General features: G+C 28.3%; 1 protein-coding gene across 2 annotated transcripts; it reads left to right on the top strand.

Moving 5' to 3' along the window:
* Nucleotides 1-5601: 5601 nt before the first annotated feature.
* LOC8260297 (replication protein A 32 kDa subunit B) lies at nt 5602-11762 on the top strand. 2 transcript variants are annotated; one of them, XM_002530981.4, is made up of 10 exons: nt 5602-5998; nt 6140-6244; nt 6313-6410; nt 6508-6549; nt 6906-6983; nt 8909-8987; nt 9113-9193; nt 9284-9363; nt 10911-10979; nt 11174-11762. In XM_002530981.4, exons 1-10 carry the CDS (start codon nt 5888-5890, stop codon nt 11256-11258), a joined length of 828 nt encoding a protein of 275 aa, XP_002531027.2. In that variant the 5' UTR covers nt 5602-5887; the 3' UTR covers nt 11259-11762. The 2 variants fall into 2 exon arrangements, with proteins under 2 accessions (XP_002531027.2, XP_015582002.1); XM_015726516.3 differs by having other exon boundaries at nt 5605-5998; nt 9107-9193.
* Nucleotides 11763-17807: the final 6045 nt, after the last annotated feature.

The raw sequence follows: 17807 nt of genomic DNA, 5'->3' as shown, positions 1-17807 counted from the left end.
GATTCTATTTAAAAAAATAAAATAAAATTTGTAAATTTTTTTAATGTGATAGAGCTTAGTAAATAGGTTCTTATAAAGAGTATAGAATTCAGTTAATAAAAGTTATCTCATTCATTCATTCGTATTACTTATTATAGTACTGAAGATCTAATGGGTGGCTCGAAAATTCATATTCTTCCTCTTCCACTTCTTTTTCTGCTACAATAAATTCATTTTCTATGAAAATTAAACAATAGAAACTATCTAGTTTGGAAATCTCAATTTCATTATTACCTCACTAAACCACCAAACTTCAATGGAACATCTCTTCTTATGTTGGGTTCTCTCCTTTTTAACCAAATATGTATTTTTCTCTGGATATTTCAGATTAGCACTACTCTTTTTTTCTTATTTTTTAAGAAATCCCAGAAGATCAATTTTGAAATTTAAAACCCATTTAATAGTAAAAGATTACGATCAATAGTGAGGATTGATTTCAGACTACTCTTTTATTCTATTTACAAGTTTTGTACAAAATTAATTAATTGCTGTTTTTTAATTACTCTAATTTTTAGTATAATTAAATTTTTATAAAATTTAAATATTCTAAAAATATTTTTATTAATTAAAATATTATAAATTTATATAATTTAACTTTAAATTGTTAAAATAAAATAGATATTATTCTTATTATTAATTTTATTATAGCAGAAATATAATTTGGATAAGAAGTTTGAGGATCAAATGGTATTTTTTTATTAATTTAATACTCTAATTGCATTAACTTTTAAAATACAAGAAAATTTAAATATTCTAAAAGTATTTATAGTAATTAAAATATTATAAATTCATATTATTTAAATTCAAATTGTTAAAATAAAATAGATATTATTTTTATTATTAATTTTATTATAGCAGAAATGTAATTTTGATAAGAAGTTGGAGGATCAAATTACTTTTTTATTAATTTAATTCTCTAATTGCATTAACTTTTAAAATACAAGAAAATTTTAGTGCAATAAATAAAATATAGCGGATAATTTATATATTACACAAAAAATCAAGGAGCAAATAGTATAAAATCAAATCTAATTAATGATTTCCTAATTGAAATTCTGACATAATGGATTTTTAGTATAAAAATATAAAATAAAATGATAAGAAATATACATTTTAAATATTAAAAGGTAACTAGTATAATATGCAAAAATAAAGAGAGCAAATAATAATTACCCTTTCTTTTTTTGATATATATATCTAAAATTAATCTAGAGCATGCCGAATAGGACCTTTACGGGTAGTAAAATACTCACTCATCATAGTTGCATATTTAAAATTCAAACTCAAGACATTGATTAAGCTAGAATAGATCCTTACCATCTCATCTATACGCTCTTAGATAAGCAATTTCATTTTTTTTCACTGGCTACTTAAGCTCCAAACCTTGTAATTCTCTCCTTTTTGTATATGTATTCATGTTGCTAAAAGAATCATTTACTCTTATTTATTTGCGGATGACATAATTTTCACAGGCTCATCTTCTAAAGACATTGACGCTTTTGTTGCATAGTTTCGAACTGAGATTCTAGTGAAAGATATGGGCAAACTACATATTATTTTCTTGGAATAACTGTTATATGTAAACTAATATAAATCTTAATTTCTATTCAATAAATACATAGAAATATTAAAAGTCACTATAAACTATGACACCTTAGAATTTATCTAAAACCCGATATATAATTTTATCAGTTATTAAAGGAGTGTTTGGTTAAGAAGTCTTGTCTAGATAGTTGTTTCTCATTGTACATATATATTAAAACATTTTATAAAGACTTAAGAATCAGTAACTGATGGCTAACTTAGTTTCAATCAACTGCTAATTGCGTCAGCTATATGTTGTGTCTTTTTCTTACCAGTTGATAGCCGATTTGATTTTTCTATATATATGGACAATATTATCCTTATTAAAAGTTACTACTTTACTTTAAATTGATATCATATAATTAATTTTTATAATTTATAATAAATAAATTATTATTTTAAAATTATATTTAATAGTTAAATAATTATGATATTTAAAATTATAAATTTTTTACTAGCGAAATTTAAATTTAATTTTTTATTTTTAAAATAACTTTTTAAGTATTTTTAATAATAAAATAACCGAGTTAAATAAAATTAACTATAATATTCTTAATTATTAAAAATTATTTTTATTAATTTATATTATTAAAAATAGTAGAATAAAATAGAATATATTTAAATATAAATTACACCATTAATGGTCATTAACATACTAATAACAACTACCAATAAAATAAATTTAAACGATTTAATTCATCAGCTACTAACTATTAGCTACATCGATCAGCCGAACCAACATAGATCCTAAATATATCAGTTTATGCATTGTCCAACTGATGAGCATTGTAATTTGGTTAAAGAATCTAATCTAGTTTAATATATATATATATATATATATATATATATATAACTGAAATAAAAAGAATGATTTAACCGCAGCTTCTCACACGTATGATTACTAAGATATGATATTTACCATTTTTCTAAATACTAATTTATAAAAAAATAATTCTTTTTTCTTTTAACCTATAATTGTAATAATACTTTTTAAATTTAAATTTTTATATGTACTCTTTTTGTTATTATCTTAATTAATTTATTTATTTATTTTATTTGTATATAGTATTTTTTTTACTATAAAACAAAATCTTTCTTTAAACTTAATTATTCATTGATATTTTTATTTTTATTTTTATTTATTAATTTGAGTTCATTAATGCTTTTTTTTTGTAGCTTAATTACTTTTAATTTCTATTTTTACTCATTTAAATTTAAACTTTATATTTATCTTTATTATTTTTTTTGCAATAATTTTTTATTTATTAATTATAGAATAGAATATAAACATTATATAATTTTATAATATCTTATGATCTTTACCTACAAACACCTTCAAGAAAAAATAACTTTTTATAAACGAATGTTAAAGCCATTTAAATTTTTTCTTAAACTGCATCAACTCTTTTTGTTTCTCTTTATGCTTTTATACTTCAATTTTATTTTTTATTTTTTATTATTAAATTCAATTAGTAATAAATAATTTATTATATTTGTTCGTGCATATTTTTTATTATCAAAAAAATTCGAGTTTAAGTATTTTATCATGTAGAATTACTAAAACATGATATTTATTATCTTTTTATAAATATTAGTTTATAAGAGTAATTATTTTTTCATTTAATTTATAGTTATAATAATAATTTTTTAAATTTAAGTTTTATATGTAATTATTTTATTATTATTTTAATTAATTAGTTAATAATATCTTATTTGTATATGATATTTCTTGTTATATTTTAAAATCTTGCTTTATGTTTAGTTATTCATTTGATATATGTATTTTTTTATTTACTAATTTGAGTTTATTAATAAATTTTATATTTTTTCTATTGTTTAATTACTTTTATTTTTTTACTTCTATCATTTAAATCTAAAATTTGCATTCAATTTTTATTTTTTTAATGATTTTTTATTTATTAATTGTAGAGAAAAAGGCTAAATACTATATAATGTTATATAATTGTATGATTTCTACTTACAATCACTTTAAATAAAAAGAAAAAAAACTTATTTTAATAAGAAAACATTGAAGTCACTTAATTTTTTTTTTAAACTGCATCAACTCTTTTTTTCTTTATGTTTCTATACTTTAATTTTATTTTTTTATTTTTATTATATTAATTATATTACTAAAATTTAATTAGTAATTAATAATTAATTATACTTTTTCATGTATACTTTATTTTGTCAATAAAATTAGGTTTAAGTATGATTTTTAATTTTTAATTTTTATATTTATAGATTCTCGCATTATTTATTTTAATTTTTTAATTTTTGATTAGGTAACTAAAACCAGATTAGTCAAAACGGAATAAAATCGGCTCAGAATTAGGAGACCGGCTCAAAATCGGTATCCCCTCAGCTGGAATCAAAACTATTTGTTCCAATTCAAACTTGTAAAATAAAATAATTAATTTTTTATTTTTAAAAAATTAATTGAAAACAGCTGAAACCGAAATTGATCAGTTTTATTACCAAAACGTCTGCCTTTATATATGCTAGGATAATTATTATATTTATATTTAACATATAAATTAATATTAATATGAAATATTTAATATATATGGTCAATTAATTATGACTTTTTGTTAGAAATTATAATAATATAAATAAAAATTGACTAATATAATTATTATGCAAGGTATAATTTAGTTATAAGATATGAATGTAAAATTATTCATAAATAAAATATATGTAATTTATAAATAAAGTATTTAATTAAATTTCGTGTAAAGCGCGGGTATTAAACTAGCTATTGAAATATTTGTGTGATATTATAATTGATAGGTTCTTTTTTGTAAAAAAGACACTAGGATTTTTCACAAAAGTACGAGAAAGTGAGGGAAATATTTTATTTTTATGGTCATTTTCTTTTTATGATTTCTTTTCAAATCTTTTAAATTTTTTCTAAATTTTTTATTTATACTTTTTATGGAACAAGGATATGGTATTCTTTTAATATTTTATTAGTATTCTTTTAGTATATTTTTGTTACTTTTAAATAAATATTTTAATTTTATTTTAATCATATTTTTATATCTTAAACTGCATTCGGTATATACTTTTCATATATTATTATATTTTCTGTAACACATATTTTCATGTCATCAAAATATATTATTTGTTATAAAAATATGTAATTTATTCAATTTATGAATATCAAACATAAATATATAAAATAAAAAAACTATTTTATTTGATTGATTTTATAGTAATACAAATTAAAATAATGTTTTTAGTATCTTGTAGATATATTTTTAATATATTTTTCTCAATAATATTCTAAAAAAAACTCATAATAATATAAGTTAAAATAATAAAATTTTAATATCTTTTATGTATATTTTTAGTATATCTTTTATGATAAAATTTTTGAAAAAAAATAAAAATAATTAAACTTATAATATACAAATTAAAAATAATATTTTTTAGATATACTTTTAATATCTTCTTTTCAATGAAATTCTGAAAATAAAATTTATAAGAATACAAATTAAAAACAAATAAACTTTCGGTATTTTTAATCTATCCTTTTAGTATTTTTTTCTAATAAAATTTTAAAAAAATAAAAAATATATACAATAAAAATTGACTAATAATAATATAAATTGAAAAAATATCTATATTTTTTAAATATACTATTAGTATTTTTTTCTCACAAAATTTTAAAAACAAATCTATAAATAAAAGCTTAAAAAAAGTTATGGAAAAAGATTTTAACTGTAAAAATAATATTTTTTTTTTATAAAAGTATTGGCCTGTGATGAGGAAGAATGTCCCGATGGTAAGCAGTCAATTAGGGTATTTCATATAATTCGATAAATTATTGTTTTATTTTCTTGCAGCTGATTTTGTTTTAAATCGAGCAAATCCTTATATTAAATTAAATTTATATTTTAGGTGAATTATAAATTTTTTTAACTGTAAATTCATAAATTTAAAGTATATAACGAATTATGATCATAAAAGAAGACATATTTAAATAAGGAAGCGAGGTTTTAATTCTTTGAATTGTAAGAATATTTACAATTAAAAATAGCAGCAGCAATTAATATATTTTGTAATTATTTCTAGAGCTTAATTTAAAATATTCTTGTTACTAAAAATAAAAATTGAGCCCTAACCTGGATTCCTGAGTCTTTTGCTAATACAGAAAAAAAAAAAAAAACAAAGAAAAAGAAAAGAAAAGGCGGGAATGGTGAAGCATTTTTAGGAATTTGGCTTATTAACTCAAAACTCAGTGAAAACGATCAAGGAGAAGATGTATCGAAGCAGCGAATTCGATGGGAGCGCAGCAGCCTTCATGGGCGGCGGATTTATGCCATCTCAGACCACTCAGCCTTCTGATTCCTCCTCTTTCCCTAGTTCCAGAGTAAGTAGCATTTTATTTCTTTAATCCTCTTTTAATTTTTTTTTCTTTTTAACTTTTCCGTTGGTTTGACCTCTGTTTTAAGTCTATAAATTACAGTGCACTATAAACAGAAATCAAATTTTAGGGTTTTTTTGTTTGCAGAATCGGGAGACTAGGTGCTTGTTACCGTTGACAGTGAAGAACATATGTGAGCTACCAAGTAATGATGAATCCAACTTCGTAATTGATGGTGTTGAAGTCAGCAATGTAAGTTTTTTTTATTAACTTTTTAGTTTGATTTTGAAATCAGATAAGTAGATGAAGTTTTGGTTTAGGTTACCATTGTGGGAAGGGTATGCCAAAAGGAAGATAAAGCCAGCGAGTATACATTTCTTATTGATGATGGGACTGGACAGATAGAATGTACCAGATGGTATTTTTTATTTGTCTTTTTTATGAATCATAGATTTCCATCTAACATTTCATTTGATGAAATAACTATTTTTGATATTGTTAACTCATTTGTATAGGGTTCAAGAACGCATTGACACCGATGAAGTGGAGGCAATCTCGTAAGTCTCTTCGATTTTCTTCTTAAATTGTAGTTTTGTATAGCATAGTTGCTTCATCTATCTAAGATTTCATTGAACTATCATCTAAATGTATGGATCGAGAAGCAAAGTTATAGTATTTCCTATCACCATTCACCACTGTGATAGAGTATAGGGATTGGGTAAGTTGCATTGCATTTGAACAATTAAATTTGCTATTGTAAAATCCAAGAGGAGAATAAAGGCTTTAAGTTATCTGTTAAATGATATACCATTTAGCGCCAAATGACTATATGTTGGAAGATTTCCTTTTTCTTTTTCTTCTTTTACTTCAAGATTCATTTCTGATATTGTTTTCATTACTATTTATACAACAGAGTTGGAAGGTATGTGCGTGTCCATGGACACTTAAGAGGGCTGCAGGGTAGAAGGTTCTTAAATGTGTTTTCCATTAGGTACGCATTTGATGCTCTTTTCTTAGCTTCTGGTAATATTTATTTCCAATGTTTGCATGGTGAACCCAAGACTTACCCACCCAGCAATATTCCAAAATCTTTATACTTGTCTGTTTTTATGTCCAAGCACTGAATCCCGATTGACTGATAATGATTAAGTTATGGTGTCAATTAAGATGTATGCTGTGAATTTCTTATCAATTGTATGTTGTTCTTCTCTTAGGTAGAAGGTTCTTAAATGTGTTTTCCATTAGGTATACATTTGATGCTCTTTTCTTAGCTTCAGGTAATATTTATTTCCAATGTTTGCATGGTGAACCCAAGACTTCCCCACCCAGCAATGTTCCAAAATCTTTATACTTGTCTGTTTTTCTGTCCAAGCACTGAATCCCGATTGACTGATAATGATTAAGTTATGGTGTCAATTAAGATGTATGCTGTGAATTTCTTATCAATTGTATGTTGTTCTTCTCTTAGGTAGAAGGTTCTTAAATGTGTTTTCCAATAGGTATGCATTTGATGCTCTTTTCTTAGCTTCTGGTAATATTTATTTCCAATGTTTGCATGGTGAACCCAAGACTGCCCACCCAGCAATGTTTCAAAATCTTTTTACTTGTCTGTTTTTCTGTCCAAGCACTGAATCCTGATTGACTGATAATGATTAAGTTATGGTGTCAATTAAGATGTATGCTGTGAATTTCTTAACAATTGTATGTTGTTCTTCTCTTAGGTAGAAGGTTCTTAAATGTGTTTTCCATTAGGTTTGCATTTGATGCTCTTTCCTTAGCTTCTGGTAATATTTATCTCTAATGTTTGCATGGTGAACCCAAGACTACCCCACCCAGCAATGTTCCGAAATCCTTATACTTCTCTGTTTTTCTGTCCAAGCACTGAATAATGATTGACTGATAATGATTAAGTTATGGTGTCAATTAAGATGTATGCTGTGAATTTCTTTATCAATTGTATGTTGTTCTTCTTTTACTTAACAATCCAGCTTGAAGTCCTATAGTCTTAATGTTAGTCTTTTTCATTTCCTCTACTTTTGGATAGCTAATTTCAAATGCATATGAACCTCATGGTGTCACTTTATCAACCACATTGATTGGGACAAGATTATAAAACTCAAATCATAAGAAACCAAACATTGGTTTGGAAAAATTTATTAAATTCAATTCAGAAAAGACCAGAAATCTCTAGTTTTCTTTTTTAACATTCCATTCCTTTATCCTTAGAATTTGTTTTTTAGATGGATCCTCAAAGTTTTTACTTTTGCACCTCCTCCATTAACCAATCTAGCTTCTTCTTTTTTATTAACATAATATTATTCCTGGAAACTCTTTTTGAAATTTATCTGTTTATTCTAATGTAACCTTTATTGGCAAGTTGTATGATTTTCAATCTCCAACAGAGATTGAGGAGTTAAACTCTGTGTTGGAGAAAGGAGAGGGAGCAAGGCAAAGATATAGAGAAACTCTTGTTTTTTAATTGTTTTTTAGGATTTTGCTGGAATGATTTAACACCTGAATTTTGTTATTGAGGTTTATGCCCTTTTTTTCTCCTTAGCCTTGTGTCTGTTTTGTGGTTTTTTAATTTTTTTTGTTCTTTAATTTGTGCACTTAATTGGCCCTTAGTCAAAGTAACTTACATTGTTTAGGTATGCTTGTGAGAAACTTTATTTGTATGATGTTTATTCTGGTTGCAAATTATAATAGTAAACTGTTGCTGAGCTTAATTTCATTTATCCTATGCATTGATCAAAACTATTTATTTCTCCAAAAGCAAGCTCCCTGTGGTGATTACTTTTATTTTCGTATTTCCTTATTGTCAAACTGAATGACCAAAGCTACATGTCAATTTATGTGCCCATTCGCTTTAACAGTTCAACATTAGAGTTCTAACTTCATTGTTGATTGTGGTTTCAGGCCTATTACTGACTTCAACGAGATTACAAGCCACTTCATCGAGTGCATTTATGTCCATTTCTATAATACAAAGATACGGGTACTGATCTAATTACTAGATTTCATGGTCTAACATTTTCTTCATTTTTAAATCACGTAATTCATATGATAAATACTGGCCTCTTTCTCTAATGAAATCTGTACATCTGCACTGATAAGCTTCAGGGTGCTACTACACAGCCCCAGCTAGCAAGTTCAACAATGAATACCCCTTTGAAAGGGTACCAAACTGGCCCACAAAATCAAGTAATGTTTCTTACTAAAGAAGCACCGTTTTGCTTAATTGTTGAATGACATTTTTTTGGGTTGATTCTCAAATACTTTTTCATTTTCCAGGCCTCAGCCTTTTCTGGTGCTGATGGAGTGAACAATGTTGGTCAGTTGATATTAAATTTTTTGCAGCAGCCCATGTACCTGTGAGTTCTGTTACATATCCTCTAATTCTGAAAACTCTATTTTGTTCTCCTCATACTCTGTTTTCATAAAAAAACAGTGTTTCTTCTTTCTGCTTCCATTTACAAGTTAGCATTCTTGTATGTACTAGCTACTTCTAACATGCTGAATTATAGTTTCCCTATTTCTGTCTTGATCTATAAGAATAATTGAGTTGATGTGATCTCAGATCAGTCTTCCACACTGAGGTTTGTGTATTAGATGGACCATCTTTCTGCACACAAATATATTGTAGAAAGAGTTTTATCTTCATTTTGTTCATTTGGTACTTAGCAACAGCAGGTGGGGAAGTTTTATTTTGGACAAGTCATGGTGAAGAACTTTTCCCCTAAATATATTGATATTTTGATATTGTTTATAGTATGAGGTTAATTTTAAGAGGTTAATGAAATATTTGCCATATTTTTTTGTATTTTTAGTTACAAGTGGCATAAAGAAAGGCAAAGTACATATAGTATAGTTTATGGTGCCTGGATCTGTACATAATTTTATTCTCAGTCCACTGCTGGATAGCCAGAGTCATTTTCTAGGGATATCCTACTAATGAGTTGATAAGACAATTGGAAGAAGATTACCATACAATATTTACCTGCTTTAGTCTTATTTTATAAGTTGATCTGACTATTGATATATGATTTTATACCTTTTTTCATGTGTTAAACTGAAACAATATAATTTTTTTTTTCTATTTAATTCATTGCATGCCTTGTTGATTTTTGCTCATTTTAAAACTAGAGAGATCTTTTACTCAAGATACTAATGATCAAAAATCAATAGGCAACTTTATAATTTATTTATGATAGAGGCGAGAATAACAACAAAGGTAAGAATATTAATGGAGATTGTTATTTATAGGCAATTCTCAGCAAGTCCAAAAGTCTTTTTCATTTTCTCTTATATTTGCAATGAATTTCCATCTACAAATGTCATATTTTATTACTTTGGATACATAAAATAATCCTATAAAAGCAGAGACGCCCAGCATTGTATGGAAAAGTTTTTATTGATCGACATACTTGTACAGCAAACCACTAATATTAGGTGTTTGAAGAACATATAGTTAGGCGATGGAAGCTTCTATCTCCATGCAGTTGCTCTGTATCCCAAGTCCAGTGTAGTTTTAACTTGATGCAAATCTGCATGAGAAACATTATATATACTTGAAATTCATATCAGGAAGGTATAATACATGGTGCACTTTGATAACTAATATTAAAACAAATTTTTTTAAGATAAAATGTATTATAAAATGAAAAGTGGTTGCATGAAGGTGATGTTATTTGAAAATTATCAACTGTAAATCACATGAATTCTCATTGAGCATTTACTGAATTGATGCATCTTGAATGTCATAGTTGTCTGATAACGCGCATTATGCATTGTGCATATGCTCTTGGCTTGGTGTCCACTCCTGACGTTGATATTGTTTCTTTGCCGTAAATTGTTAATGTTTATTCTGCATATTATTCATTGTTGATTATTTTGTCACCTTGGATCTATATTGTTTCAGTGCTAACGAGGATGGAGTCAACCGTAATGTCATTGCCCGTCAACTAAATATTCCAATGGATAAGCTCATGTCTCTCTCTCTCTCTCTCTCTCTCTCTCTCTCTCTTTCATACACAAATACTCTTATAGACATGTTCAATTTCTTTTTTCTAAAAGTAAAAACTTCGGAACACACGCACGCATGTATATGTGCATCCACACATGCATATATATATATGTGCACCTATGGATAATAATCTAACATTGAACCTCGTCTTCTGACAGGGAAGAATTGCAGTCGCTTGTCGACAATGGCTTTATTTACTCTACAATTGATGATGATCACTTCAAGTCGACTATTAATGCTTGAAGGTATTAAGAGTAATGCCATTAAAGGTGAACTCATTGGGTCTGCCAAAGAACCATGCTCCCTCTAGGAACAAGGTCATGGACCCTGCATGTGGATCTCATATCTTTTAATCTCTGGTGGGGGCTTGTTTCCATCCTGAACAATACTCTCTATCAGTTAGTACATAGTCTTTAGCTTGCTTGATACAGGTTATTCTGCAATCCTCTCCTCCATGGCTCTGTAGGCTTACACTTCTATATGAAGCCTGCTTGTCTGCATAGTAGAATATGGAATGAATTGTTGCTTTTCTTCTGGTCGACCTTCTACACTTTTGCTCATTAGTATTGATGGAAAGTTTGCCAGATTTTAGCAACTCCTTTTCAAAAATAGGCCCCGGTTTTACTCTCTTTTTTTCTTTTTCCTACTATGTATCATCTATTATGCTGACAACTTATTTTGCAGTATCATCATATATTCAGAGGGTATAGAGCAAATGTATTATGTTACAAGAATTTTCTCTGTTCATACTCTTTTTTGATTTTTCCTCTTTTAAAAAGGAAGAAAACGGAAATTTGATTAAGTTTGAGAAGTTCTGATGTAGTTACTCCTTTCAGTTTTAACATTGTTAGGCTTCTATATAAATTTACGGTATAATCATTAGACTTCCCCCCCAAGCAAGTGCTTTCTCCAGGTCATGTTCTGTAATTTTGTAGATTACACCTTTTCTTTTGGGTTTTGTCAAAGGAAAATAGAACTCGCATTAATACATGGCCAAATGTGTTCCAGCTAGTACATACAAATAAATAAATAAAAAAGCTAATTTTTTTAGAAATATTTAAAATTAATAAAAAGTATCATTTTTACTATATAATTTTATTTTTTTTTAAGATACTGATTTTTAATTTTTTTTTTAAATTTAAGGTACGGATGTTTTTTAATTTTTTTGTTAATTATTCTTTAGTTGTTTTTTGTTTTTCAGAATAATCTAAAAAAATTTAAACAAAATAATTAAAATTAAAATTTTAAAAAAATAAAAAAATTAATCTTTCATATTTTAACACAGTAAAAATAAAAAATATTTTAAATTTGATAAAGAAAAAAGATATTCTTTTTATTATTTTTTCCATAAAAAATCAAGGACCAAAGTCCTAAACTAGGTATCTCTTAAATAGGTTAATAGGCTTAACTGGTAGGCAGGCCTGTAGCCCAATAAGTACATAGCCAATGACCTAGAAGCAACAGAAAGACCCCTTGAGTAAACTTCATTGCATCAGAGCCACTCGTCAGGTGTTGATACCGGAGGCCTGAGTTTCTGATGTCGTACCGCTTGAAGCCCAAGTCAACCTCATCTCTTGAGGTGTCCTTGCATAGCTCAAAGCACAGCACCTTCAACAATAACAATCTTTTGCTAGTACCTCAACGAGCTCTTAATTGTGATTTTGACACAAGCGATGAATTCATAAGTTTCTAAAATTGCTTATTCTTCGGCTATAAATCCATTTGCTTCCCTTTGCCCCACCATTCTTTGTCAAAATACATCTAATAGAATTAGCGGTGATGGTGGCGGCATAGAATCTTGTCTAAAAAGACCAATCACGACAGAAAATAATCACTAAAATATTATTAGAAATAATACAAAATGAACCAAAACAGAATAAATTCGTACAACAATAACACCACAAATATAAATATGTACTGATGGATTTGACAAATTTTGAAAAGGCTTCTCAGTGAGGGGTAGATGATTCTTGGTTTATAGGGTCTGCAAAATAAAGAAGAAGAGAAGACGCCCTCGAAGTGGATGTCTGATTTCGGCCATCCAACTTCGATGTCTAAGTTAGAGCATAGTAGAAAAATGATTTATTTTATCAAAGTCAGTAAATTGATAGAGAAATTATACTTTTCATATATTAGGATTTATGTTTTTTTTAGTAAAGTTTCTATATTGTCGAGTTTCGACTTTTAAGAGAGGTCTTATTTTTGATTGGGAAACATCCTAAGATAAAAGTCATCTTTAAGGGAGACCTCTTAAGGTATAGGTTATTCTTAATCGATTTGTACTAATATTTTTATTTTTATAATTTTTCTAGAATAAATTTACAACCTTTTTATTTTTTTGTTTACTTTATAATACACTTTGATTTAAGGCAAATATTTGTTTTTCCATTTTTTCTATCCTTAATTCACAAATATTTCAATTAATATCCTAAATATGAATCAATTTCACACTGGATAAACTATTAAAAAGATGTCCTACAAAATATTTTAACGCACAAAACACTGCTAAATTAATACAATTGAAACTTATTCTCACATTGGATAAAATATTGGGAAAATGTGCATTATGGCCCCTAATATTTATCACCAGGAGCGGATTGACCTTTATAGGTGCATATAACTGAAAAAGTAAGTTTTTTTTTATCGTTTTGACCGCTCCACTAACGGTGGTTCCTTAAGCTGGAGACATTAGTTTCCTCTAAGCTGATATGGCTTTATTTTCGGATCGTTAAGCTTGTAGTGGGATCCAAAAAATACTGACTTGGCATATTCCATTCTCTCTCTATATATCTATCTTCTCTCTCAGCTTCAATCTAATTCTATAAACCTTAAAATCTCACGTTACAAAATTTATTAAGGGAAAACAATCTAATTAATTGATACTCAGCATTATTCTTCCTCAAGCAAATCGACATGGCTTCGTCATTTTCATCATCTGGACGCTCAAATTGGAAGAGTCGAACAAATATGGAGATGTATTATGAGGGAGCTCAAAAGTTCTGTAAATGCAAATATTTAGGTCTGAAGGTGAAGGCTCCCCGCTGGACATCAACTGAAGAAAATCCTAGCTGAAGATTTTATGGATGCCCAAATTATAAGGAAAATTTCATGCCCAGTTAATAAATAAATTTTTTTAATTAAATTGATTATGTGATATATGGGTTTGCTGGTTTGCAGGTTAGAAGTCGTGGGTACTTTATGTGGCATTGATCCTACAATGAGTGACAAAAGTAAAGAAGTTATCAATAAGTTAAAAATGGATTAGAAAGTATTGCTAGCTGAGAATAAAAGATTAATGGTAATAAGCAGAAGATGTGAAGCAGGTAAAGATGTGGAATCTGAGATTGCAAATTTGTGGGAAGAGTTACAACGCTTTAAGAAATCAACGTTATTGGAGTTTGAATCCTCAGAAGAAAAAAGAAGAAGATGAAAACAACTTGTATGCTTTTGTTTGTATCTTGGTTTTTTCTTTTTGCTATTGTTGTAAGATGAAAGATGAAAAGAAGTTATATTTGATATCTGGACATGATTAAGTTGATGTAAAGCAGTAGTTCTGCTAATTAGACACAAGAAATTTGATGTAACTTCTATTCTTTATCTTTTAAATGAAATTGCATTATTTAGGTACATTTGTGTATGTACTCTTATATTAGTTTAGGAACATTTTCCTTATTCACAAAATATATAAATTGAAGAATTGCAATAAAGTTGTTTTAGCATAAATAAATACTTGTAATATAAATAGATAAATCAACAACTGACTTTGCAAATTGCAAGTTTGCAAAAAAAAAAAATATAGCATATACCAGGTAGATACTCTCAAAAGAAACTTAAAAATTACAAGTTATAATGAAAATATAACTACCAAATAGCTAATATGTTTAAGTAGCAATTACATGTAAAGTACTAAAATCTCTAAGAATTATTGTTTTGCAAACTTGACTTCCTTCTTTCAACTTCCTCAAGCAATTGGTTAGTTGTTATTGCAATTCCTTTTAACCATTGCAGACCTTGAGGCTGGAATAGAATATCTGTTGCAAATCTCACTTGTGAGCCATCTCCTATGAAATTAATTGACCTCATTGGCTTTTGGGAGGTAAATGTTGATTGTTGTTGTGATTGTCTCAACTCTCTCTTGTTAAGTATAGGGAATCTGAAAATAGGTTCTGATTGAATATATATTGATTCCTCATCCTCATTTATAACAGTCTCAAATGACATTCCAGACTATGAGTAAGCACATCGAAACATGGCATTCAATAAGAAAATGCATAATAGGATAAGAAAATGCATAACATGGCATCAAAACTTAACTGAATTTGATACATTTTTACTTACATTAAAATTTATTCTCCTTGTATTAAGATCAACATGGCATCCATATCCAACTGTTTCCTAAGCTTTGAGCAGTATCTTCTTGTCTAGGCTGGATATAAGACCTCTAAAAAGTGGTTTTACTTTTACCTCTTGTTGATGTATTTACATTTTTCCTTAAGATGGAGCTTTCCTAAGCATCACAAACATAATAACACAATAAAAAATTGTTAAAAAGTTAATTTCACCAAAATTTATCATTAAAATAAAGAATAACTTCAATGTCGCTTACTTGGTTCCCTTTGTTTAGACATCCAGACCTATTGTGTTCTTGCTGCTTGCATATGCCACATGATTGCTTTTTACCTTTTCCATCTAACTTAGTGCCTTGATGTTGTTGTGTTGTCTCATTTATTGCCCAACTCTCTTCTTTTTAGGCCAGCCACTCATTTTAGGTAGTGGTGGGGGCTTTATAGGCTGAAATTCATCAATTCTCATAAATTTCTTACCTAGTACAGGTAATAGGGGATACTGGTAAGCTACCTGATATGTTGATTTTTAGTAGTACTTAGATATATAAGATTGAGGGTTCTGATTTGTGTGGTATAAAGCATAGATGCCATGAGGGTATTGGAATCTAGTTAATTCCCATGTCCTACAAGTACACAATTGTCTGTCCAAAAAAACTATAGGTTTATCATCTCCTTTCCCAATTTCCTGTCCAAAAAAAACTATATATTTATCATCTCCTTTCCCAATTTCATACCCTACATCTCTATTAAAATCACTTTACAATCAGCTGCCTTCTCTTTATTGTCTTAGAACAACCTCATGCATGAAGGACTCCACTCATTAAACCATTTCTCACTAGAATTTTTGTTACTCTTGTTTTGGACATACACTGCATTCTAATGTCTTCCAACATACTTACAATATGCTTGTGCCTTGCTAACAGAACCCAAAAATTAAAGCTCTCAAAATTATTATTGTTTGCCATTTAGCTTCTACATCTACTTGAAAATAGACTCTATACCAGTTATTGGGGGGTACCACATTAGATCTTCAGCAGCCTTCTTACTTAACTATCTAAGATCATATACTTTCAGCTTCAAGTCTTGCTCGAATGTGCTCCAAGCACATATACAGAACTTTTTCTTAAACTCTCCTCCGTGCCACTTAGACCAATTAGCAAATATATGCCTAGCACACCACCTGTGCTCTGCCTGGGAAGAATTGATATTATAGCATCAATCAAACCCTTGGACATTCATGCAATTAGTAACTAAATAAAGAATTAACATTGCATATCTGAGATTAGTGTGAATTCAAACCTATTACCAAGCTCCAACTCCTGTTTAAGCCAACATAAAAACCACCTCGAATTTAGCTTATTCTTCTTATCAATCACAACCCATACTATAGGCACCATCTGATCATGTCCTCAATCCCAATAGATGTAAGCAACTGCCCTTTACAAACTCTTTTGAGGAAGCATCCATGTAAACCTATTAGAGGTCTGCAATCACCTTTCTAATTCTTTTTACAAGCATAAAACATGACAACATTCTTCTAAAGACCCTTCTGCCAGCTTGTAAAGAATTATTGTACAATTCAATTTCTACTTTACTTCCAAGATTGCTCAACTTTAATGCTTCAGTATATGCAACTAAATATCCAAATTCCACCCTATAACTCGTATATAGTTCTTCAATAATCTTCCTTTTAGCTCTCTTGCACTTATGAAAGCTGACATTGATTTTTAAATCAGTCTCACCTTCTTTCTTCATATTTGCCACCTTGTAGTTAGGAGTTTTATAGGCTATATTTTTGAAATACTTGGCTAGGAACTTAATTGTGGCACTTGGTATTAAGAAATACCTAAAACATCTATGCTCAGAGACTAATGTCTTAACTGGCAGACCAGGATTTTTTCCATCTCTTGAGATAAATAAACGGAATGGACACCCTTCTTCATTCACACACTTCACTCTTAACCTAAAAGGTTCATTTGGATTTGTTTTAAGCTTATAACCAAACTTCACACCATAAACATCAATTACTTCTCTTGCCTCTTATGCATTTGCAAATGTCAATACAAGCACAAAATACCCATGACCATCCTCCTCATTATACTGAACCCTCTCTTCAGGTGGTTGGACAGCCTCTCCATCAGTAGACTAATCACTAGATTCATCTACTTCATCATCTCTACTCTCACCCTCATCAATCACATAGCCTGTTGGATGCACATAACTGTTTAATACTGTATCATTTGCATTGAACTGACTAATTTGTGTTAGAATGTGAGGATTTTCATAAAACCTAGCCCTAGTTGTAGACCTACTTGCCTCATTTTATTTATTGGCAGCCTACCTTCATTAGCCCAAAAGCTAGATGGTAACTCACCTCCTCTAGCCCATGACTCACCAAACTGAGCCACACCTTTAGGCCCAACTTCATCAATCTCAGACCTACCTT

This window comes from Ricinus communis, chromosome 3 (genome assembly GCF_019578655.1).
Source record: "Ricinus communis isolate WT05 ecotype wild-type chromosome 3, ASM1957865v1, whole genome shotgun sequence".
Lineage (NCBI taxonomy): Eukaryota > Viridiplantae > Streptophyta > Magnoliopsida > Malpighiales > Euphorbiaceae > Ricinus > Ricinus communis.
This window is presented reverse-complemented; position numbering and strand designations above follow the sequence as displayed.

Bases quoted from the DNA above. Each gene is read 5' to 3' on its own strand.
- LOC8260297 (XM_015726516.3), top strand. From the start codon at position 5,888: ATGTATCGAAGCAGCGAATTCGATGGGAGCGCAGCAGCCTTCATGGGC. The intron at 9,194-9,283 runs GTAATGTTTCTT...TTCATTTTCCAG, and splicing joins AAACTGGCCCACAAAATCAA to GCCTCAGCCTTTTCTGGTGC. The intron at 10,980-11,173 runs GTCTCTCTCTCT...GTCTTCTGACAG, and splicing joins ATTCCAATGGATAAGCTCAT to GGAAGAATTGCAGTCGCTTG.